Source organism: Pipistrellus hanaki, assembly GCF_964339955.1.
Source record: "Pipistrellus hanaki genome assembly, chromosome: 5".
Lineage (NCBI taxonomy): Eukaryota > Metazoa > Chordata > Mammalia > Chiroptera > Vespertilionidae > Pipistrellus > Pipistrellus hanaki.
In genome coordinates, this window is record NC_140507.1 from 65749470 (window position 1) to 65773569 (window position 24100).

The 24100-nt window shown below is 36.8% G+C and overlaps 1 protein-coding gene and 1 pseudogene across 2 annotated transcripts in view; both read right to left on the minus strand.

Annotated features, from left to right (window-relative positions):
• Positions 1-993: 993 nt before the first annotated feature.
• The window catches only part of HPGD (15-hydroxyprostaglandin dehydrogenase), a 28052-nt gene continuing 4945 nt past the window's right edge, over positions 994-24100 (minus strand). The window contains exons 4-7 of the mRNA XM_084885387.1: positions 20467-20563; positions 6783-6859; positions 3748-3911; positions 994-2488 (exon numbers count right to left, since the gene is read on the minus strand). Coding sequence (XP_084741513.1) covers positions 2350-2488; positions 3748-3911; positions 6783-6859; positions 20467-20563 — 477 coding nt within the window. The 3' untranslated portion in view covers positions 994-2349. The remainder of the gene's footprint in view (positions 2489-3747; positions 3912-6782; positions 6860-20466; positions 20564-24100) is intronic.
• Positions 9497-10969, minus strand: LOC311623406 (keratin, type I cytoskeletal 18-like; annotated as a pseudogene). Its single transcript has one exon. The product of its transcript is annotated as a keratin, type I cytoskeletal 18-like (transcript).

Sequence of the window (24100 nt, forward strand, 5' to 3'; positions counted from 1 at the left end):
CTGTTGCCAAAAACAAGCTCTTGTTTTGCCAGTTTGGAGGTCGGAGAGGTTCAGGCTGTAGCTCCTGGAAGCATCGTATGAAGAAAGCTGCCTAGGAGGGAAGCCAACCAGAGGACAGAGATGGAGGACGGATGACATCCTTGTGACCTTGGCTCCAATCACCTTTTCCAGTGCACCAGTAAATGTGCCTTTTGAAATTCTAATGTAAGAAAAAAGCTACCCATCAAATGATATTTAGTATATGAATGACTTTAGATTTTATTAAAAATGTGCATTTTCAGACCTCTTCTGCATCCTAAATTTATGAATAAATAAAGCATAGATGGAAATCATTTACAATCATCATCACTTGTATCTTAAATGATACTTAAGTATCTAAGAGCATTGTCATATTGAAAAAGAAGTTTGTTGGACATTTCAATGTCAATAGCAAATCTCAATCTTTTTTCAGTGCCCACACATTTTTAGTTTTGCTGCTCTGCGAGCTCTATTTCTTTTATAGGAGAAAGACATTTAAAAAGTATATATTAGTCACATTAGGATTTTCACTGAAAAATACAAATAGGGGAACTAAACCTCCCCCCAATTTAATATTTATATTTTTCCTCAACCAGCATATAGAGATATCACATAACATTATCGATTTATTTAAAGCTATTTATAGAGGATACATTTTAATGTAAAAGAACTTTTAAAAATATAAATCACATTTTTTTAGTTCTACTCAGTTGTAAATGTCTTCATAGTTTATTAATTTGAAAAAAAAATCAAAGTACAAAGTATACTGAAGGCTAGCAATACAGAGAATTATCCATAAAAAGAAAGCTTAAGCTACAACTTTAAACATCACAGTAGAAAAATACACACAATAAGTGACATACCACATATAGTACCCACATTGCCCACTGATTGGTCACTGCCATAAGGTACGAACAAAGTTTTGCTAATTATACAACTTATCTCTATTAGACATTCACTGATGTTCATTTCTTGGTGGTTTTTAAAATACATTATGTGAAGATCTAGATAACAGTTACTCATATTCAAATTCCCTTTTAAAAGTGAAGGCCACTTGTACTCTATAGCAGAATTAAAACAGAACAGGATATGGCAACACTTCAGGACCTCTAGGAAATATTTATTAATCTCAAGTGGATACATTTTGTTCCAAGCTGGGAGCTCTGGAGTCAGCAGACACAGTGAATCACTCATACAACATTTACATTTTGCATTTTGTATAAGTTATAAGAGGAAAGGATTGAATTAGAAATCTTGTGCTTTCACTATTATTAGCTTTAATTATTGCTTGTAAATAGGGTTACCCAAAGCAGGTGCACTTAATGATCCCTTCTTAAAAGACCTGACAGGGAAAACAGAAATACACCTCAGCTATTTTTACCTCTTGTGATTATGGCTCTGAGCATTCAAAAACATTTACAGTTGAAGCTGCAACAAATTGACTTCTCTTAGCTATACATAGAACACTAAGCAACTTCTGGAAATGAGGGCGGGGGGGAGTTTCATTGAAAGGAAGGCACTTTTGAAATTAGTAAAAATAAATGAGAAGTAGTCTGAAAAAAAATTACATCTGTATTTGTTTTCTTATAAGTGTATCTTAAATATAACACTCTGGGAGCACTAACTATCTTTTCTGCTGTATCTATTACAAATTTCATTCCTGAGATTTTTGGACTCAATTAAAGTTTTTAAAGTAAGCAAGGAGGGTAAAAAACGCTTTTCCCAGATGGGAAGCTGAACGGTGGATCAGCAACTCAGCCAGTTACATTCTGACATCTTTCTGTACATCAGATTTTCAGTTGGGATTGTATGCACACTGTAATTTATTCCTTAATGCCTTCTGCTAAATATGCCACAACTATAAAAGCTGAGTGTTCGGCTGAAAGCTGGTGTGTAAGGAAAAGCTGTTGTTACTAAAAGGTTGCCATTGTCAGTGGCCTCCCTCTTTTAATATGGAAACAAAATGAGGCGTGTGTTTTTTTTTGTTTTGTTTTTTTACATCTGGTTTGATTTAAATAACAATTCAAGTATCCCCTTTAAAATGATGTTCTGAAAAACAGTATTTATGAACCACAAATTTAAATACATTTTTTTTAATATCCTTGACCATAGGATCAAAATCTTGCTTTGATTCAAATCATATTTTTGACAGTTCCTAATGTTTTTAATCTATATATTTAACCAATCATTTAGGAAAAAAATAAACATCAAATGCATGAAGGAAAGTGTCCTACATTAACATTTCACTTTGAAAGTCGTATTCAAATGAAGATATGGTCTGAAGACAAGTCACTTGTGCTTATTTTCAGTTACGGCTGATATATAAGATGTTCACTGATTTTTTACAGGAAGTGGAGTTGCTTCATAGTCTTGAAAATGAACTCCCTTAGAATGTGTGATCTTCATAATAGCGCCATTTAAAGCATCATCTTCAATGAGTGTTATTAATCCTTCGGCAATCGTTGATGGGCTAAAAGGAAAGGAAACACTGGTGCTTTAAACTAAAGATGAAGGTATAGTTTTCACTTTATCTTTTAGTTACTTTTGAATAATTTACTACCTTTAAAATGCAATAAGTGAATGTTCATCAAGCAGCTAATAAACATGTTTTATTCAATTAGATATTAACTAAGTTATATAAGTTAACTAGTAGATGTCCAAGCCTTAACCTGCTATCATTTTGATAGGAAAGATTTATGAATATTTATTTATTATTTACATTGACAAAATTATTATTTTCTCATCTTTTTCCTACCAGTACATCTTAGACTTATCAGACAGAAATGTTATTAGAGTGAAAATAGAATTATAGCTAGCATTTATTGCATGTATGTTATTGAATCTGTTGCTGTTTTAAGTAGTTTAGATGGATCACTTATTTGTGAACTTGCAAAAATCCTCTAAGTTTGTTTTAATATTATCCCCATTTTGCATGAGCTTGATGGAGAAGTTCATGGTCAGAACTGGAGTCGGGATCTGATCCCAGATGGTCTGATTCCCTCAGCATGATAGCTTTGACTGTGAAATCTGACTGCTCTAATTCAGACAATGTTCACCAAACACGTGTGTTGATCCATTGTTTAGTATAAAAATGATTCAAGTTAGAGGGCCATATGAAATTTCACAAAGAGTATAAGTAAATATGGCTTGGAATTTAGGCAGATAAGGAATCACTGCTTCCAAAGATAACTAAACATCACCTTTTCACACTATGCCTGATTGTGGCTAAATGTATTAATAATGCATTGTCTATATTTTTAAGCAAAATTCATAATATATAAACACATTATATTCAGAAACCCAGAAAAGATATTTTCTTTCCCAGAGTATGCCAAAACCAAACTTTGCATTAGTTTCTCAACTTTAAAACTTTATTCCCCCTCCCCCTTTTTATTGTTTATATGTAGACTAGAAGCCCGGTGTATGAAATTTGTACATGGAGGGGGTCCCCTCAGCCCAGTCTGGACCCAATCCAGAATCCCTTGGGGGTGTCCAACTGCCGGTTAAGGCCCAATCTCAGGGATCAGGCCTAAACCAGCAGTCGGACATCCCTCTCACAATCTGGTACTGCTGGCTCCTAACTGCCCCCCTCCCCACTGGCCTGGTTATAATATAGATAAGTATAGATAGTGCTTTGCTATCAAAGCACTATCTATACTTATCTATATTATAACCAGGTATAGATAGTGCTTTGCTACATCAAATTAAAAAAGGTATAGCTTTACTCACTCCAAAATCCCATAGTATTTCATCATATCCTTGATATGGCACGCAAATTCCATATATTGTCCCATGTTTTCTTCTTTTTCAATGGTTTCAAGGATGGGCGTATTGACAAAGCCTGGGCAAATGGCATTTATTCTCACACCACTGTTCATAAGATTAGCAGCCATCTGCCAATTGGAAGAAGAAAGTGTCAGTTTTTGTTAATCTTGCAAATGCACAGCATGGAAAAAACTGATAATTAAAGCTATTCAAAGGCTCTGATGTGAAAAATACTAGTTAGATATCCTTCTGGATTTATAAAAATGACAATATTAAAGTTGGTTCATAGCAGAAAGTAAAAGAACATGTATCTAAAGTGTTGAATTAATTCCGGAAAGCCTCACCTAATTAAATTTTTAAAATGAATATTACTGGAAAGCCCTTGAAAATGCTTAATTATCTAAACTGCTCTTATCTAGTAAACACTCCTTCTTTCAAAGATTAGGGTTGTTTAACGGAATAGTTGCTTAAATAATACTGCTAGTGGAAAGTTTGAAGACTTCGATTGATTCTAAAGATACTCAATTATCTAGAAGACAAATTTCAGTATTTTCAGACTGACAATCTTTGGCTTAATTTTCACCCCATTGATTTATTGGAACCAGCTGTAAAACAAAATGTAGTTGATTATTTGGGGATTCCATTTTCTTACTTGGTAAAGTTAATCTGTAATCCCCAAATTCCCTAGAGCTTCTGGGGTCATTTGTGGACAAGCCACGGAGCAGTGAGAAACTTAAGTTGCCCAATGCCAATGTTCCAACTGAGGTTCAGCAGAATAATAGTCTGTTTTCTTGTTTCAGTTCTTCTAACTATAAACAAGTTTCCCTTTCACAGTGCATTTAGTCCATGTTTTCTTATTTTTGTGCTTTTTGTTTGTGATTTTGCTACTTAAAATGCCCCTTCGCCCAAGCATAGTGCTGAATTGATATCTAGTGTTCCCAAGCAGGCCTTACAGAGAAAATACGTGTGTCAGATGAGCTTCACTCAAACATGAGGTATAGTGAATACAATACATCAATACAATACATATTAAGTAAGGTATCTTTACACAGAAATTCACATATATATTAATTGACCAAAATGTGACCAGAGGCTGTAAGGAAATTCTAATTCAGTGTTTAAAAGTGACCTTATAGACCATAACTATCAGAAATAAGAGTTGACTATATAAGTTCCAAGTACTGTAATTGTAAATATGAGATTTCTGGTCATTTTTTATTTTTTTTTTAATACTTTTATGTGTTCATTCAAAGTTGAGTTAAAGACTAAGCCTGGCAAATTAAATTTCCAGTGAATTTAAATTAGGATTGTGAGAGCTTCTTATCTTTTCTGATTGAAAATTTTCTGGTCACACATCTGTTTTCTTTATCCTAGTATTTCTTCTGTTGTTAATATTTTTCTCTTCATCTGTCTGGACTCTCTCTATATCTCATCTAGGCTAACTATTGCAGAGACCTCCCAATTTCCTCATTTCTTCTATATTTGTACTCTTAACATATTTTCTAAATAGCAGTCAGAGTGATCTTGTAGAAATGGAAATCTGATCTTGTCACTCCTATGTGTAAAAAATACATTGATGGTTTCACTTACAATAAAATCTCATTACTACAACACATAAACCCTCTTGATCTGGCTCTTGCTTACATTTTTAATCATTTCTCATCCTACTTTCCCTTGCTTATCTAGCTTCAGCTAAGCTACCTTTTCCCCCCAGTTATTATGAAAGGCATTTTACATTATATTTTTTTAAAAATTTTATTTCAGAGGAAGGAAGAGGGAGAGAGAAATTGAAACATCAATGATGAGAGAGAATCATTGATCGGCTACCTCCTGTACACCCCAAACTGAAGATTGAGCCCACAACCCAGGCATATGCCCTGACCGGGAATCAAACCATGACTTCCTGGTTCATAGGTCAACCATTAAGCCATGCAGCTGCATTGTCAATGCACATGGTCAATTAGGTCTAAAAATTTTTTTTAAAGCTGTGTACACTTTACATGCTAGGGCTCCATGGAGACATCCTCCTTGACTACTCAGTGAATCCTACCCCACCCCTTCTGCTCATCCCTATGTTCTCACACAGTGACAGGTAATGGCTGGAGCACACTGCAAATTCTCTTTAAGGAAAGCTGAAGTTAATACTCTTTAGATTTGGAGTAAATTTTAAAATTAAAAACTATCTTCCCATTATTTAGTCTTAGAATATTTTTCAATAACACATCTATGTTCAGAATCTACTTCATTTTAAAATCACCTATTCTTACCCTAACTGGTTTGGCTCAGTAGATAGAGTGCCATCATTCAGACTCCAGTTCGATTCTGGCCAGGGGCACGTGCCAGGTCCCAGGTTTGATTCTAGCCAGGAGCACATGCCCAGGTTTTGGGTTGATCTCCAGTAAGGGGTATGCAGGAGGTGGCCAATAAATGATTCTCTCTCATCATTGATGTTTCTCTCTCTCCCTCTCCCTCTCTGAAATCAGCAAAAAATGTTTAAAAAAATAAAATGATCTATTCTTTATTTGGTCTTTTATGTGATCTAAAACTATCCTATATAATAAAAGACGAATATGCAAATTGACTGAATGACAGAATGACTAGTTGCTATGATGTGCACTGCTCAATGCAGAAGCTGCTCCTAGGTGGTCAGTGTGCTCCCGCAGGGGGAGCGCTGCTCAGCCAGAAGCTGGGCTCATGTCTAGTGAGTATAGCAGCAGTGGTGGGCACCTCTCCAGCCTCCACAGCAGTGCTAAGCTGTCAATCAGACTTTCCCTGAGGGCTCCTGGACTGTAGAGGGTTCAGGCTGGTCTGAGGAACCACCTGAGTGCACGAATTTTGTGCACCAGGCCTCTAACGTTTTCATAATAAAGACTGAACTATAATATTCTTACTTTACTCAGATGCACTGAATTCTTAATTTATTCCCCTCGACTATGTAGAATGCATGCTACACATATATACAGAGAGAAAAGGAGATATTGTGGTTGTTACATCCTCACCGCTGCTGAGCGTGTGAATCCAATGATGCCATGCTTTGAAGCACAATAAACAGGCTGTTGTGCAACTGGCATGAGTCCTGAAACAAACAACAAATTTAAACCATTTTATTAAACAATAAGCAGATGAAACCCAATAATTGCTATGCAAATGAATAATTTGTACCTGTTCATTTTTATTTATTTTATTTTTAAAATATATTTTATTGATTTTTAACAGAGAGGAAGGGAGAGGGATAGAGAGCTAGAAATATCGATGGGAGAGAAACATGGACCAGCTGCCTCCTGCATACCCCCTACTGGGGATGTGCCCGCAACCAATGTAAATGCCCTTGACCGGAATCAAACCTGGGACCTCTCAGTCCACAGGCCAACACTCTATCCACTGAGCCAAACCGGTTTCGGCTGCCTGTTCATTTTTAAATTAATCTAAAAAATACACTAAAATAATCACCAGACACTTTGTAGAACTCACTCGTCTTAGCGTGGTCACTCCTTCCATGATCTCTATCTACTGCACTGCCCAGAATGCACTGTAGGTAAGATACAGCTGAGGGATGCAATCAAATGCAATATATAACTTTTTCTGTCTCCCTGACTTTCTGTCAAGAGAAGTCAATGTTATCTAAAACTTAGAGAGAATCATCTTTAAATATAGTAAATTACCATCTCATTTTCAGTCTTTAAGTCTATATTTTTAAAGGTTTCCAAATGGCTGAAGAGGCTTAAATTGCTTAAGTGGAATTTAGAGCATCTATGGTTTTAATTCATTTCCTTTCATAATCATGTTCAGAATTCAAACAATTTTAGAATTTGCTTAACTTTCCGCATGTAGGCAATAGGAGCTAATCAAAAATATAATTAAATTCATGGTCTGGAGAAAAAGCAGTGCTGTAGCATGGATTGCATCTTTTCTCCCCTACCTTCTAGTCCAATTCTCCCCCCCCCAATAAAACAGCAAGAAAAACTCATTTTACTATAGTAACTATTACTATCAAGCCAATCTCTCCTATTTGTCAATTCTCCATCTAATCAACAGTAAGCTTTTTAGCTATAGCTATTTGTATATTTCATTTTTTAATCTAATTCCTTGAAATAACTCATATTCACATTTTTAAAATCCATGATTTCTGAGTCAAGAGACAGCGATCCTTGATTACTATAATGATATTACTATCCAAAGTCATGCTAATAATGTTCAATTATTCTGTTTGAGGCGTTCTCATCTCCACCCAGCTAACTAGTCCCAGAGCACCACCAATCCATTGAGCATGTTGTGCCAAAGTTCAGCAATAAATGCAGACCTTAATCACTCCCTGGGTGCCTGCCAAGAGCAATTCAAATCCTGAGGAGGGTAATTCACACACTGTGCGTCCGCCCAGTGATCTCTAAGTACTGCAGCAGGTGGCTCCCTCCTTGTTTTGTTTTGTTTTGTTTGTAGGTTAAGTAAATGTGTAAGTTAAGTTCAGCGATATCAGTCACCAAGAAGTGACGATGCCTGCACCGTGTACACAGGTGTACTAGGAGTTGAGATGAAGGCAATAAATAGTCGCACCAGGCGTTGCCGCTTCTTGTTCTTTGAAGCTAGTGGCTGTCTTACCCTCTCCTTAAGTGTTTCTCAGACAAAGGCAGTGTGGTTGTGGGACGGTGGTCACGGGCTGCAGGAAATGCAGTGTGAACCTGCATCAGAGATAGGCTAGTTGAAGCAGCCACAAAAAGCACAGGGATGCTGCTCCTAAGTGTTGTTAGAGTTGAGTTTGGAATGAATTTCTGTTACGTAAGCGTAGGCACTGAACTTCTGAACCCAAACCGGTTCAAGGAGTCACACACGGGCAATATGTCAAGTACTGTTGTGTTGTTTCTGGTTAAGGAGCAAGCAAGCACAAGACATACATTTTCCTTTAAAGGTAGAACGGAGCATGCAGCCAGAAAGAGAAGGGATTTGTTTGCATTTTCAAAATGCCACCTGGTTTTATGAATCTTGTTGTAACATTTCGATGACATTTTCACTGCTATCCTGCAAAGACGTTTACTCTTGCGCTGTTTCACTTTTTGATATTATACAGATCAAAAGCTGCATAAATTAATTTCAGATGTGCAGAGATTGTGCATCCTTTTCTCTTTATATTTTTTACATCTTTATTGAGGTATAACTGACATACAATATAAGTTTTGACATATGCATACACCCATGAAACCACAACCACAATCAAGATAATAGGCATACATACCCATTCCCTAAGTTTCCTGATGTCCCTTTGTCATCTCTTTCTCCTGCCTTTCCCCTCCTCCTAGGCCACCACCGACCTGCTGCTTTGTGTCACAATAGATTAGTTTGCTTTTTCTGGAAGTTGATATAAATGTGGTCATATAGTGAAACTCTTTTTTGTCTGACTTCTTTCACTCAGGATAATAATTTTGAGAATCATCCATGTGGTAGTGTGTATCAATAGCACATTTTTTCTTTTCTGAATAGTATTTCACTGTAAAGTTAAACTTATTAATATATACATTCACCTGCTGATAGATATGTGGGATCTTTTGGGGATATGATAAATAAAAAGAATTATATTTTTCAATTATTTTATTTAGGCAAGTTGCAATTAATTTAGTTAGAGAGCTTTTCTTTATTTCCATAATACATGTAGATGTTAGTTGTTGCTTTTCATATGTCCAGTAGGTAGGGTGGGTTAATGATCTGCAATGTTTTTTCCCCAACTTGCCAAATGACTTTCTTTCCCACTCCCCAATAATATAAACTTCTTCTTGGCCTCCTGTTTCCCCAAGGGGTGCCCCATGTCTGCTGCCTTAACACCTCAGAACTTTGGTGTCCTTGACCTCAGACACCACTTTGCCACCCACAATCCTATGGGTGGTGGTCTTTTGGATGGAATTGTATAGAGTTGCTGTTGCCCAGGGAATCACCAAGGTTGAAGTCCTCCTCTTCTTTAAGCAGGCACTGGTTGGTGGTGATCTTGGCCTCCAGCTTGACTTTGTTTAGCAGGGCCTCATACTCCTGGTATTGCCCCTCTGCCCGTGGCTGGGCCAGGTCTGACTCCAACTGCAGCAGGATCCCAGTGAGCCTTTCATCTGCATGGCATAGCCTGTCTCCACCTCCCTCAGGCTGTTCTCCAAGCTGGTTTTAAGATTTCTTATCGAGTCCCGGTTGACCTCCAAGGACTAGACCATATGTCTCAGCTTTGTGACCAGTCTCAGCAGCACCTAAATCAGTGGTCTGCAAGGTACCACTGTGATGCTCACCTCAATCTACTGGGACCAGATTGGGTCCTCTCGATTCTTCTGAGCCAGCTCTTCATACTGGTCCCAGATATCTGCCATGATCTTGCTGAGGTCCTGAGATTTGGGCATCCAACTCCAACTCCATGGTCAACCCAGAGCTGTCAATCTGGTTTTGTAGACCATTTATTTCCTCCTTGTGGTTCTTCTTCATGAAGAGTAGCTGCTCCTTGAGAGCCTCAATCTCTGTCTCCAGCTGCAGCAGAGTGATATTGGCATCATCAATCACACTGCCTTTGAATCCCACTCTCCACAGACCAGTGCATGGCCAACTCCATCTCATACTTGAGTCTGAAGGCATCAGCAGCAAGATGGGCATTGCCAATCTGGAGAGTGATGTGGGCTTAGTTCACTGAACTTGCAAAGATCTGAGCCCTCAGGTCCTCGATGGTCTTGAAATAATGCCCCCAGGCTCTGACTTGAGGTCCCTTCTTTTCTAGGTGTTCCCAGATTTTGCTCTCTAGTCTCTGATTATCAGTCTTCAGATTCCTCCAGAGAGGAGTCCGGGCGATCATTCAGGCATTTTGCATAGTCTCTTTTTCACTCTGGATGATCCCTGTAATTCTCCAGATCCTTGGACATCCCTGAAGCCAATCCTCCAGGCCCCCAGCCACCCCATACGCTGGTGGAGTGGGACATAAGAATCTGGGAGCCAGAGCTCCCAGCACCTGCATAGACACTGGACAGGCTTCTGGCTGGCTGGGCCCGATGTCTTGGCAACTAACTGCACAGAGCTCACGGTCCAGTAGTTTGTGGAGAAGCTGGAGCAGGTGCTGAAGCTCATGTTGTTTGGGGAGGAAGGTGAAAGGTTCAAGCAGCTCAATTGACTTTCAATTGAGAGATTTACTATTTACCTCAGTCTGCTGCTTTGAAAGGGTATAATACACGGAGGAAGAAAAACTCTTTTTCAAGCCTTTTTTCAAGCCAGATCAACCGGATCCAAAATTTTAGTTAGGTGAAAAATGTTCAGAAATCAAACATTTCCTATTGATTCTTAAGACACTTTTTTTCTTTACAAGTATAGCATTATTGCTATTGTGGTTTAGTTTCAGTATTGGTTAACCATACTACTATTATTTACCTTAAACCACACACCAAAATATAATGTTCCTATGTGCTTCAAACAAAATGTGTTCTGGTGTTGGTAATAAGGGTCAACACGGAGAATTGTGCTAAGTGTGCCAAGTGTGTATGCTATGGATTCGAGTGGTAGTTTGCATAAACAGCGCCCCCTAATGTGTGCAGTTTACAACCTACACAACTATACAGAGCAGTCCTCTATGGTATAGGAAAGTGACTAAGCAAAAGAGACTGAGAAAATGTGAAGGGATAAAGAAAGAAAAGAAAGAAGAGAGAGAGAGAGAGAGAGAGAGAGAGAGAGAGAGAGAGAGAGAGAGAGAGAGAGAGAAGAAAGAAAGAATCCCACCTCATAGACCCAGACAACACTATGGTGATTACCAGAAGGAAAAGAGGGCTGGGGAGAGGTAGAAGAGAGTAAAGGGGAATAAACAGTAACGGAAAATGAACACACAATTCAATATATAATACATATGATATATTATAGAATTATACATTTTGAAGCCTATATACTTTTATTAATCAATGTCACCACAATAAATTTCAACAGACTGTTACTTCTTATAATATTTAATCATTTAAAAATGTCCTCTCAATCAAGTTTATCAAGAGGGATTACAGCACAGTGGTGTCAGACTGGCTGAGTTCAAATCCTGAATCCACCATAATGAGTTATGTTAGCTTTGGAAGGATAACTGCTCTATGACACTGTGTTTTACTTCTGTGAATTGGAATAGGAATAGTAATTACTGTTGAGTTTTGTTTGAGATCATTTACATAAAATACTAAAATCAAGGTCTGGAAAATAATAAGCATTGCTATTTGTTATTCTTTTTATAAAAATATTAATTAAATGCCACTAAAATCTGGTAGAGAATCCTAACTTGAAATAGTTACTGAATATTGGCAAGCTGTGAACTGTTGCTAATCTTAATTCAAAAGGATTTATAAAAGTGCATTTATCTAAGAAATATGAATAGTACCTTTCAAGTACAAAATATACTGAAGTAGTATTTAAATATACTCTATTAAAATGTGTAAAACCAATGGGAGGATCCCAGGTACAGGGGGGGTAGCACTTCACTGACAGAACAGCCAGATCAACTCTATCCAAATTTAGGGAAGGTTTGCCAGTAGAATGACACAGGACCAATTAGTTTCTGGAATTAATTTGGGTTTTTTAAATTTTGCAAATTAATTCCCATATGGACAGGAACTTATTTGTCTGACTGTTAAAGAACTTAAGAGTAACAACAAAGCACAGAATTGTGACAATAAGAAAGTAGTCTCTAAAGAAATATAATTTTGTTTAATGTTGTGAAAAATCTTTTATTTGTGTTTAAAAATGAATTTTTAAAAGTACACATTTTTCAATACTTATTCTAGGCCCATCATGGTGCAAATTTACTTATAGAATAATATAAAGGCTTTCAAACTATAACATGTCTAATGAGTAACAGGTCTATCATAACTATATGTTTAGAAAAAAAATCAATAGAGGGAGAGAGTCTACCCATAAGACAGAGACATATTTTCTATAACCACTAAGGATAATAACACCAAATGGCCATAGACTGATGAGATAATTATAAACAAATAAATGCCTGGAAATTACATGTGTAATTATAGGAGAAGTATGTAAGAAAGTCATTTCGAAAAATAAAACATAATTTCCATATTTATTTTTCTATCTTAAATATTCTTTCTACCCATATTTAAAAGAGATAACTTTAATCCCTACATCTTATAGAAGAAAAAAAGCTCAAAAAAATATCTTAAAAACTGGTATCTTCTCAGATGGGGCAAGTGTACTATATCATCATTTTCTTTTAAATAAAGAGAAGCCCTGTAAAATCGACTATATAGAAGTGCAAAAGAAATTCAACTTAGAAAAATAAATTGAGAATCTAAGGATAATGATCTTTCCCTGATAACTCAAACTCAGTAGCAGTGCCAGAAAGCAGAAATTTGAATTCCTCACATTTCTTTACCGTCCAAAAAACACAAAACAGTCTACCCATCTTTCCGTTTTTAACCATCACTTCTCTAATACGAGGGAAAAAAGGAGAACTACTGAAAATCTACTCATCAATGTTCGTGCAGAAAGCTGACCAAAGTAACTGGTGGACTTCCCCATTATGTGATTTTCCCACATAACAGGACACATTATCTGATGCTGCTTTTACCCTCAATCTCATCTTCACCATAACAAATACCATAATGTCTGAAGTGTGACTGAACACAAAAAGTGACATGAGCTTTCATAAAACTACATTTCTATAACAAAAATCTTTCCAGAAAGGTCACTTTAAGAATTAACATAGTTAATTCCCTGAAAATTGCTTCTAATGTTCGACCAAAATCCATCTTCCTAAAAATTCAGTCATTGCCTATGCTGAGATGAGTTTCCTAGCCCCTCAAAGAAGATCCCTCTGCAAGTTGGAGGCTGACTATTCAAAGTATGGTTCAAGGACCAGAATCAGAATTTCAGGAGTAGAATTTCAGGAGACACTTCCAGACCTACTGAGTCAGAATCTGCATACAAACAAAGTCCTTAGGCATTATCTATGCAGCATAAGTCCTAGAAGATATTACCTAGTAGTCTTTTCATTTCCCATGCTAGGAAACCACATCATTTATCCATTCCTCAAAAGGTCAATTTATAACTATTTAATCTTTCTTACTTATTCCTTCCAGTCTGTCTTCTTAATAATATTATGCCATAAGACTACAAAGTGAACACCATGGAGAACTGTGCCAGGACTAAGCAAGAAAGATAGCTCACAGATTCATCTGACCAATTAAGATCCAGAAATATAGGCTCATTCATTCATGACATACACTAAAATAGAGCGAATAAAGTTACTTTTATTACTACTGCTAATTCTCACCATATTTTCCAAGTTATGAAGCTGGTTGGATATTAGTTGTTCAACTATATGTTGAAGATTTTTAAACTGACCTTTATTAAAGGGACTTGAAAAGTTAAGTGTGATATCACAGAGCCAACAGTTTATCATAAAGCCTGGGACTCAGCAGTTGCTAACTCTGTTAGCCCCTGTGCCTTGTATCAAGTATATATGCAGAGGTAGAACAGCATGATTTATTTTTAGCCTAAAGATGAAGGAAGGTGATCAATATTTTTTGCCTGAAAATTCTGGTCTGTTGTGACATTTCAGTCCAACCACTGCTCTTCAGGCTATGGTCCCAGGACCTTGCAACTCAATGTCCTGTTTCTCTTTAAATGGCCTGTGCTGTTCTATTTCGTCCTGCCATATTGATACAAGATACTGATTACATAGATTTTGGTGTGGAAACTTTGCCTACTTATTTTTATGCCCTCCCCTTCCTTTTTTTTTTTTTCTGTAAATACTCAACATACATTTAACTTGAATTTGTTACTTAAAGTAGTAATTTTAGCACTTCCACCTTAATACAAACTGCAAGTTAATGATATCATCTATAATAATTAGAGCATAATATTCTAATTAGACTAGGCCTTTCGGACGAAGCTGGGGTTGTGAGGGAAGCCCTGTCCCGGGTGCCAGAGAGAAGCCAGTACCAGCAGGGCGGGGGAGGGGGAGGAAGGAAGGCCTACTCTTGCATAAATTTCATGCATCGGGCCTCTAGTTTCAGGTAAAACTTATAACACAAGCGGGTGTGTCCCTGGATTGATATTTAAGACATGCTAAAAAAAATATATGGTTTTCAAGTGTTTTTCTTTTGAGATTCTAATGTTTTCAGCTCAGAGTAAATAAGACTTTCATGGGATCTCCTCCAAAATGTCACTTTGTGACTTAGAGGCATAGAGGATGCTCCCCAAATACCAAGACCTCAGTAGCTGAGTATGGAGGCAGATGAAAGCAGGTTTACAGAGTCTTTTTCCTGTGACAACTACTCTGTCCTTCATACCATTTTTAGCAACTAAGTAGTTAAGAAATATATTTGACTCATATGGGATGTTTTATGGGAACACAAGCATTTAATTATCTCATTAAACCAGCTTCACTATTTTCTGTTGTTCCTTCCAACTTTTTTTTTTTTTTTTTTTTTTTTTTTTTTTTTTTTTATAGCTAAGGATGAATGAGGCAAAATGAGGGCAGGTTTACATATTATGTTTATAAATAAAAACTCATACCGAAATGTCTATGTGGTTAATGATGATCAGAACAACTTCTGGGCCTCCAGACTGGAGCACTCCCTTCCTTCAACATACTGAGGAATCCCTCTCCACTTTATTCCTCTGTTTGTTAAACTTATTAATTGCATTTGATACTCAGTTTACTCTGCGTCAGTGGTCATTACTCATTAACTTCTCTGCCCAAACCAGTGTGTCAAGGTTTTTACTATGACAGTGAAGGACTTCACTGAATCTGTGCAAGAGATCATAATGATAGACTGGTTGTGTTGAATGTAACCCACAGCTATGCCTTTAATTGAGTGAGCGGGGAGTGGGAGTGGGGGTGGAGAGGAAGGGCATAAGGACGGGCACAGGTCAAGTCTGTGAGAAAGGAAAGTTCGGAAAACAAAAGGAAGCAAACATTGGAAATACTTTTTCTACAATTTTGTCAAATATACCCCCATAAAACTGGGTGAAAAAATAATTTGACTCCAGAACTTCTCACAGACTTTTTTGGTTGGCTGACCTCTCCCAACATGCTATAACTTCAAGGGTATAAAATTGTTGGTAACATTTTTGAGGAAAGTGTGCAGCCAGAGAGGTCCACACATTTATCTTCTACTATTATAACATTCTGAATTTTTTGTCAAGCTAATCTCATTATGGAAAGGATAGAAGCTCTTGGTGAGCAGACATAATACAAGATAATACATTTTAATATTCTCTCTGAGATGCACCGTAGGGACAAAGCCCTGGGTGAGCAGAGAGGTAGCAGAGACTGTCCAGGTTGGTCCTGGCAACAGGAAACAGTGTAAATGCACCAGGTGTGGAGGCCAAGCATCAAGAAGGAAGGGTGTCTCCCTTCATACTGGTGAAAGGTACTGAGTCAAGCAGAAGAGAAAAAAGATAAACTGTTTATTATGGTTTCAAATATTGGCTCTTAGATAGGTAAGAAGAGAATTAACACCCAGGGATGGGTAATATGATAAACCAAGCTGTTAGCCAAGAAAGCCAAATGGAACTTGAATTGTAATCCCCAAATTGCTCTTCTCAATGGCATGTTTTGACTTGAGACTTTGGTAAGCACCCCAAATATTTTCAGGGCTTTACTCTGTGTGTAAAATGGGGGAGGGGGGAATTCAAGATTCCACTGAAGGTTTAGTAACATAATTGTAAGATGAAAGCAGTGGCTCACATACACTAGCAGTATTTGACAATCCTTGTTCACCACATTCTGGCCAGTCAGGACGATTTGATCTGATAGGTTACACATTAAATTTTATTTTTGTTTTCATTGGCATCATCATGATTACTCATGAGACTGACCATTTATTCCTGATTATTAGCCATTTTGTTCTATATGTTCTCTGAATTGCAGGTTTATGTTTTTGCCCATTTAATTTAAAATATAGAGGTTTATCATCAGTCATATTAACTCATTATATATTAATAATTTTTTATTTTTTATTTGAAATATTTGCTCCACAAGAAATATCCATAGACCTTAAGAAAGATACTGTAAAAGAAAACATTTTGGGGGACAGGGAAACAGAGATGGAGGAATTTTTGTTTTTTCTAAATGCATAACCTCTTCTAAGCCAATTGTCTTTTTTTATTAAGTCAACTTTCTTGAAATAATATTTACATATAATATTTTAAGCATATTAGTTAAATGTTTTTGACAAATGTATGTGCACACCTGTGTAACTACCATCCAAATCAATATAAAGTGTGTTTCTACCTCCCCAGAATTCTGTACCCCTTTGCAGGCAATCCCCACACCCCAACACCTTTCTTGTTCCAGAAACCACTTATGTGATTTCTGTTACCATTGATTAGCATTGCCTTTAGAATTTCATATGAACAGATTCACTGTCTGTACTAGTATATTCTTGGGTCCAGTGTTCATGTTGCTGCTTCTTATTAGTACTTTATTCCATTTTATTGCTGATTAGTATTCATTATATGAATATATCAAAATTATTTTATCCAAAAAAAAGAAACCTACGCTATTTTCTTGTCAATAGATATATCTCACCAATATATCAATAATGCATTAAAAATATATTAAAGCAGTGCCCAAGAGGCCTGAAGATACTAGCAAATTACACTGGCTTAATCATGTTGTAACAATTATTTAAAAAAAAATTTTTTATTTCATGGGCTAAGATGGACATGGTTAGAGAGATTAACAGAAACACCATAGATAGAAGAATTAGATAATTCAGATAAGTCATGAGATCTTTTATCAGGCTGCTTACACATGAATTCCAGCTCTACTGCTTCCTTGACGTTAAACTCTATTTTAAGAAACTTAAACTCTCCTGTTGAGGTTTCCTTATCCACCAAATGGAGATTATGAAATCTACTTCATGGGGTTGTTGTGACTATTAATGAGATAATTGCATGCACAATATTTAAACTAGTATCGTGGAAACAGTGAGTGCTCAATGAATGTTTTTATTGGATGAAAAGCAGTAGACATTGCATTTCTCTATTTATGGTCTTTAAGGAAGAAAACCTCCTCTTATTGTACAGAATGTCTTCCAGAGAGTCCTAAATTGATCCAACCTGAGGCTTCCAGCCTTCCTAAGAAGAAGTCAGTGCCCCTAGCGACACAGGGCAGAGGGCTTCCTGGATGGTGCTCCTGATTCAAGCTTTGCTAACCCTCCCAGCTGGAGAGAGAGTCCATGCCATTGTCTCTTGACCATTGCCCAGATTTATTCACATTTACATTTTTAATAAAAATTAATTATTTTTGTTAATTTTCCTATCATTTATATATTTCTTTCTTATGGCTTTATTTTTAAATAATGTAGATTTAGCCTTGACAATTTACCTTTAAGGTTTTAGCCTCCCAGAAACTGAAATTTGCTCCTTTTTGAGGTCAAATATTTTACATATGGCCCGTGCTTTTACCTCTTTATCTAGCCTTAGAATTGAAATTAGTAGATGTCATATTAGGAATTACAGCCAGATTATCCTGAACAAATTATAGAATTAGATCTATCATAGCTTTAGGGATGCCATGTTGTCTTTAAGCAATGGGTGTTTTTTGTTGTTGTTTTGTTTTTTTGGTTTTTTTTTTTTTAGAACTTCTAAAGAAGATTCCTACATCTCCACTGGTGGCAGGTTTTGGTGGTTTAAAGACCATCAGACACAGGTGTGGTCATAGGTACCTCCAATCCTGACTACCCAGATATTATTGGAGCTGGGAGGTGGGGACAAGGTCGGAGGGCACCTACTGTGAAATGACCACACCAAGGGAAACCAACCAGATAATTTAAGGAAGTCTCACTATTTGTGGACATGAATAGATTAGACTTGCTGTCACTATTGATCAGGCTTCTAAAATTTCATAATATCCCTTGAACTAGTTAAGAACCATTCACTACTTTTCTAGAATTTTAAAAAGTAAGGGATTTGGCTAAGTAGCTCCAAAGGTTCTGGCTGACAGCTGATAGCTACTTTTGAGTAACATGATACCATCTAATAGTAGATCCTACTGCCCTGGGTGCAGCAGTTTGGATTGCCCGTGGTGGTAGAGACCATGAACTGTCTACTGGCACACAGCTAGACTGTGTTTCCCAGACTCTCTTGGAGTTCGATGAGCTATGAGAGCAAATCCAGACTGGAATGTGAGCAAGAGTGAAGTCTGCCATCACTGGGTGGCGGGGGGTGACAGGGATGATGAGGAAGAGGGGTTCAAAAGAGCACCCACGCCTCCTCGCTGTTCTCTTTCTATTGGAGAGGAGGCCACCAATGCCACCGAAACCTTTAAGGCTCCATAGTGAAGACGGAGCATCTGCCAGCCTTGTTTTCCAAATGACTGCCTACAACAGAGGTTCCCTGCAACAAGAACTTCACCTTGAACCAAGTGTCTTATATTTAGGCAGTATGTGCTTCAGTCTATTTATTAGAGCACATTAGCATTGAAGGGTGCCAGGCTAGGCCACCCCTAACAATACCACTTGGGCATAAGGATTATTTTGAGGTTAAAAGACTTGAAAAACAAGAGGTGCACGAAAGGCATTTGGGCCTTCCCTCTCTTCCAGAAAACAGGAGTTAAAAATCTAATGTAAAAATGCCCTGTCTAAACAGGAAAGAAAGAAACATTTTTATCACCAGAAACCAGGAATCAAGGCCAAGAGAAATCTGTACAAGCAGACCTTGTTAAAATAAAATAACTGTTATCTTCCTCTAGCCTTCCTGTATATTTTAGTTACTTGTCCACAATTGATATCCTTTGTTCACCTCGTTTATAAATGCTTAGGACTAGCCACTTCTTTGGCTCTTCATTTTCCGTTGGAGGTTCCCATGTACCTGTAAAAATCTGTATGTTTTTCTCCAGTGAATCTATTTCATGTCAGCTTAATTTTCAGGCCTAGCTAGAGACCCTAAGAAAGTAGAGGTAAAGTTTGGCCTCCTAATGGCATATCCCAACCACTACTTCTGCTATATTTTAAAATTCCATGTTGTTGTTTTTTTGTTTATTAGTTTGTTTGTTATGTTTTCTACAAATAATGCATTTTATTTTATTTTTTAAATTTCTTTATTGATTAAGGTATCGCATATTTGTCCTCAGCCCCCTATTCTAATCCCCTATCCCCACCCTCACTCATACCCCCATTCCCCTATTGTCCTTGACCACTGGTTAGGCTCAGATGTATGCACATATGAGTTGATCTTTGTCCTTTGGTTGATCTCTCCCTTTTATACCCACCCTCCCTTTGAGGTTCAACAGTCTGACCCATGCTCCTTATCTCTGGGTTTGTTCCTGTTCATCAATCTGTGTTGTTCACCATTTCCCCTAGATGAGTGAGATCAAAATCACAGAGATACCTTAACTTCTTTTTGTGCTTTTCACTTTGTCAAAGGTGCTTTCACATGTATTACTGAATCGCACAATAACCTTTGACAAACAGTAACTCTGGGAAAATACACGTGTGTGTGTTTATAGAGTACTTCAGTAAGATAACTTAAGAAGTCATGATTTAAAATAATAGAAGTAAACATATAGTCCAGACATTTGCTATGCAATAGAAAATTCCATAGAGCCATTAATAAAACAAAGAAAAATTAAACAACCTTTCATTTTCAAACCCGAGATGATAATAAGTATACTTTGAAGATTTACTTCTGTGGTCCAAATCACCAATAAGAAATTATTATTAGCAAAACAGGTGTCCTTACCTGCCAAAGATGCCATGTTGATAATGATGCCGCCTTCACCTCCGTTTTGCTTACTCATGTAATCCAAGCCAAGATAGGTTCCACTGATCACAGATACCTAAACCAGGAGCATGAATGGGAAAAGCAACACAGACATTACACTCTGTCATAGAATCATACATCAATGTATTTGTTACTGTCCCAAGCAGAGTTCAACAACTGTTATCAATGAAGGGTTTTGAAATTGCATTGACCTGGATTCTCTTTTGTTTGTGTGAAGTTGTGGAGCTTATCGCATTCTGCAAAACTTCACTTAGTTGCCCAACCTGAGAGTTTATGATAAAGATTGTAACCCTATGGTGTTTTGTCAACTTTAACTCAATGTTCAGCATCATCAGGAATTCTATATATTCTTTTTCTAAAGATTGGATATAAAATTCATTTACCCTTATTAGAAGCATATGGTCCTCATGCCTGGGGAGTCTGCATTCATCTTCTCAGTTTAATGCCCTTGGATCTTGCAATATATAATAGCGAATTCTCTTAATTTCCACTATTACATATTATAAGATCTAAGAAAATAAAAACTCTATTTTGCATTGTATCTACTTCCCTCCCCCCTCCTCCAGGTAACACAGAGGAAGGTGATCTCCCAGCTTTAGTGTAGACACTGATTAACCTAATTCAGTCATGGAAATACCATTCTCCTTGCCAGAGACTAGTTTAGGAGATGGCATATGACCCATATCTGGCCAGTAAGACCTGGGGGGCAGTTGGCTGGAGGGGAGTGAAGGAGTTGGGTTGGGAAGGGTGGTAGGAGAAGATACTCATGGAAAACTGTCTGTTACTTTTAAGAAAACCAGAAAGAAATGATTATATTATTCCTTTTCCATTGCTTTCTATAGGTGCGATGGTTAGCTTCCTCATGATGAAACTAGAATAAAGGATGGCAGGTGGAAGAGTAGATAAGAAACTGGGTCCTTATGAAAACACTGAGATGCAACATCAAACAGTCCTGACACTACAACCCTGCTGTGTGAGGTCACATAACTTTTACCCAGTTCCAATGGGAGATTTTGTTACTTGGGATACACGGTCTTCAATAATGTCCGTCATTGTCCTCATCATGGCACACAATGTGCTTTTGCTGGTTGACTCTGCTTCCCTGCTCATCGCCATAGGTAGACACCCTTTCTGTTGTATTCTAACATTTAAGAATTCATCACTACTCAAAGCATTTCACATTTGTGATGTGAAACTTATATTTGAAATCTTATTTTCCTTTTTAAGAACTTCTCTTCCTTCCAACTCAGATTTCTAAAAGGTGGACATTTTCTTTTGAGATCTTAATGCCTACCTTTTTCATTCCTTATAATACTGCAAAGAAAATGATACAATAATGAGTCTGGAACTGAGGGCACCTATTACTGTTTACCTTCTTTTAATTTAAAAAGTCCTTTGGGAGTTTTTTGAGAAGTTCACAGTTGCCTCTCTACCTAACAGGAGTTTAGAACAAAAAAAGTAAATTGAAGATCCTATTCACATAAACCAGGTATCATTTTGCTATTAAGTAGGCTTAGGAATAATGAGTATAATCTCCACATGATTCCCTTAAAATGGAAAAAGAAAACATGAATGGTTTATATAAGAAGGGAAAAATGTGAATGGGTGAAATGACTGAAGTTAGTTAGATGCTGCTAGCTTTTGCCCAAGCCTCCAGCGCGTCTGAGCAGAATTTCTGTTTATGCGTATTGGCACTATGCTTTTCCTCAGTTATTTATACTCTGCTGACACCTCACATTTGTGTTTTCAACATTTACAAGATGCAGTCAGCTAGAAAAGTTGGGAATGTGTAAGTTTTATTGTAAATTTTTTTTAAAAAGCAAGATTGATTTCCACATCTTTGGTGGGGGAGGAGCACAAAGGGTAATTTTCCCATCCATTGTCTGGATATGAAAGGAGTAACTTTTCAAATGGAAACACTCTTGGACTAACTCTACATGACAAGGTCTAATACTTTGCTTTCAGGTTCTTGTCTTTTTTCCAATACAGTTCTCAAGAAATATAGTAATATATATTATCTTTCTTTCCACCTCCCACCCCCTGAAATTCTTTTTTATGGTCAATAGTTTTCCATTTTTGCTTGTTTAGGGGATAAATATTATTGTCTTCCCAATTGCAGAAATACTTACAATTTAGCTAGCTCTGCTTAACTATGATAATAGTTCAACTGGATCTTTAGAAATTATAGAGTAGTAATAATAGAAAGTCATCACTAATTTAATTTTGTAATCAACATCTTGGTAACCAAGAAAAGGGAGTGCATTTGACAACAATGTTTCTATCCATTTCTTCAACTCTTCATTTTGAGATAGAGTAGGAGAGAGGAAATCAACTCACATAGAAATGAGACAGTGAGAAAGAAGAAAATGTAGATTTTTATACTTTGGAAAGAAAGACAATTTATTGAGTGAATACTTTGAAGATGGGTCGAAGGCAATCAACCAAAGACCTTGTATGCATATATGCATAACCCATAGAAACAGATAATGGGGTAGTGAGGGCTTGGGGGAGGGGGTAGGAGGTGGTTGATAGGGGGAAAAGGGGACATATATAATACTTTCAACAATAAAGATTTTTAAAAATTAAAATAAAATAATAAAAAATTAAAATTGGTATATCATATAAATATGTCGTGTGAAATTTCAGAAGAGGGAAAGATGTAGTAAGGTTCTTTAACTAAGTGGTTACTTTCTTACAAGGATATAGAAAAATGTACAAAAGAACACACAGAGTTGTGTGTGGCAAATTACATTCAGAACAGTGTCTAAAATATTATTATATAAAACACACGCAAATATTTGCATTATACCAACAGAGATAATCAAGTTGGAAGGACAATGATTGGTCAGACTCTAATCTCCTCTTGCAATGGGTGTTTTAAGTAGGTGGGGCAGTAACATGTTTTTAGTAATATATGGGTAACAAAGGTTATGTTCTATTCTATGTAAGATTAAACAAATGCTACCAGCCTCTGGCGTTAAGCCAAGGAGTGGCTTATGTCAGAAGAGTCCAAAGAAAAAATACAGGCCAGCTAAATTTCAATGATGAAGAATCCAGGAGAGTGAATTGTAACTAAAGGAGTCAAATTAAATGCCCTTGGTCTTCTAGAATTTCCTATTTTCAGGTAGTTTAGGAAACTTCCAAGCTTGGAGCAGATGTTTATTTACCTAGGCTATGTTCAACCAAACATGCTTTCTCAGCTAGATAAAGACAGATAATTCGAATCCTTTGACAATCTCTTTACTATTTCTATGTTTCTTATATTGTTGCACACTTTTCTGACATTTGCTTTCTCAGAGGTAAGACACAGTAGGTGCCTATTGTGAATACAGTAGGGCCTTTAGTGAAAGTAAAATAAAACAAAATATTTTCCAATTGTGAAACATGCTTATATCTCTTGGCTAAATAATACTTTATCATGGCATATCAATGTTTAATGCACCATTGAGTTTGCTTAGTTGTAACTAACTTAATTTTGTATTTGTGTCTCTACTTACACATGATTCTAGCTTATAATTTTATTTTCTTGCAATATTTCTATTTTGTTTGAGTAGAAATTATTTCTTTGCGAGAGGGATGTCTGACTGCTGGC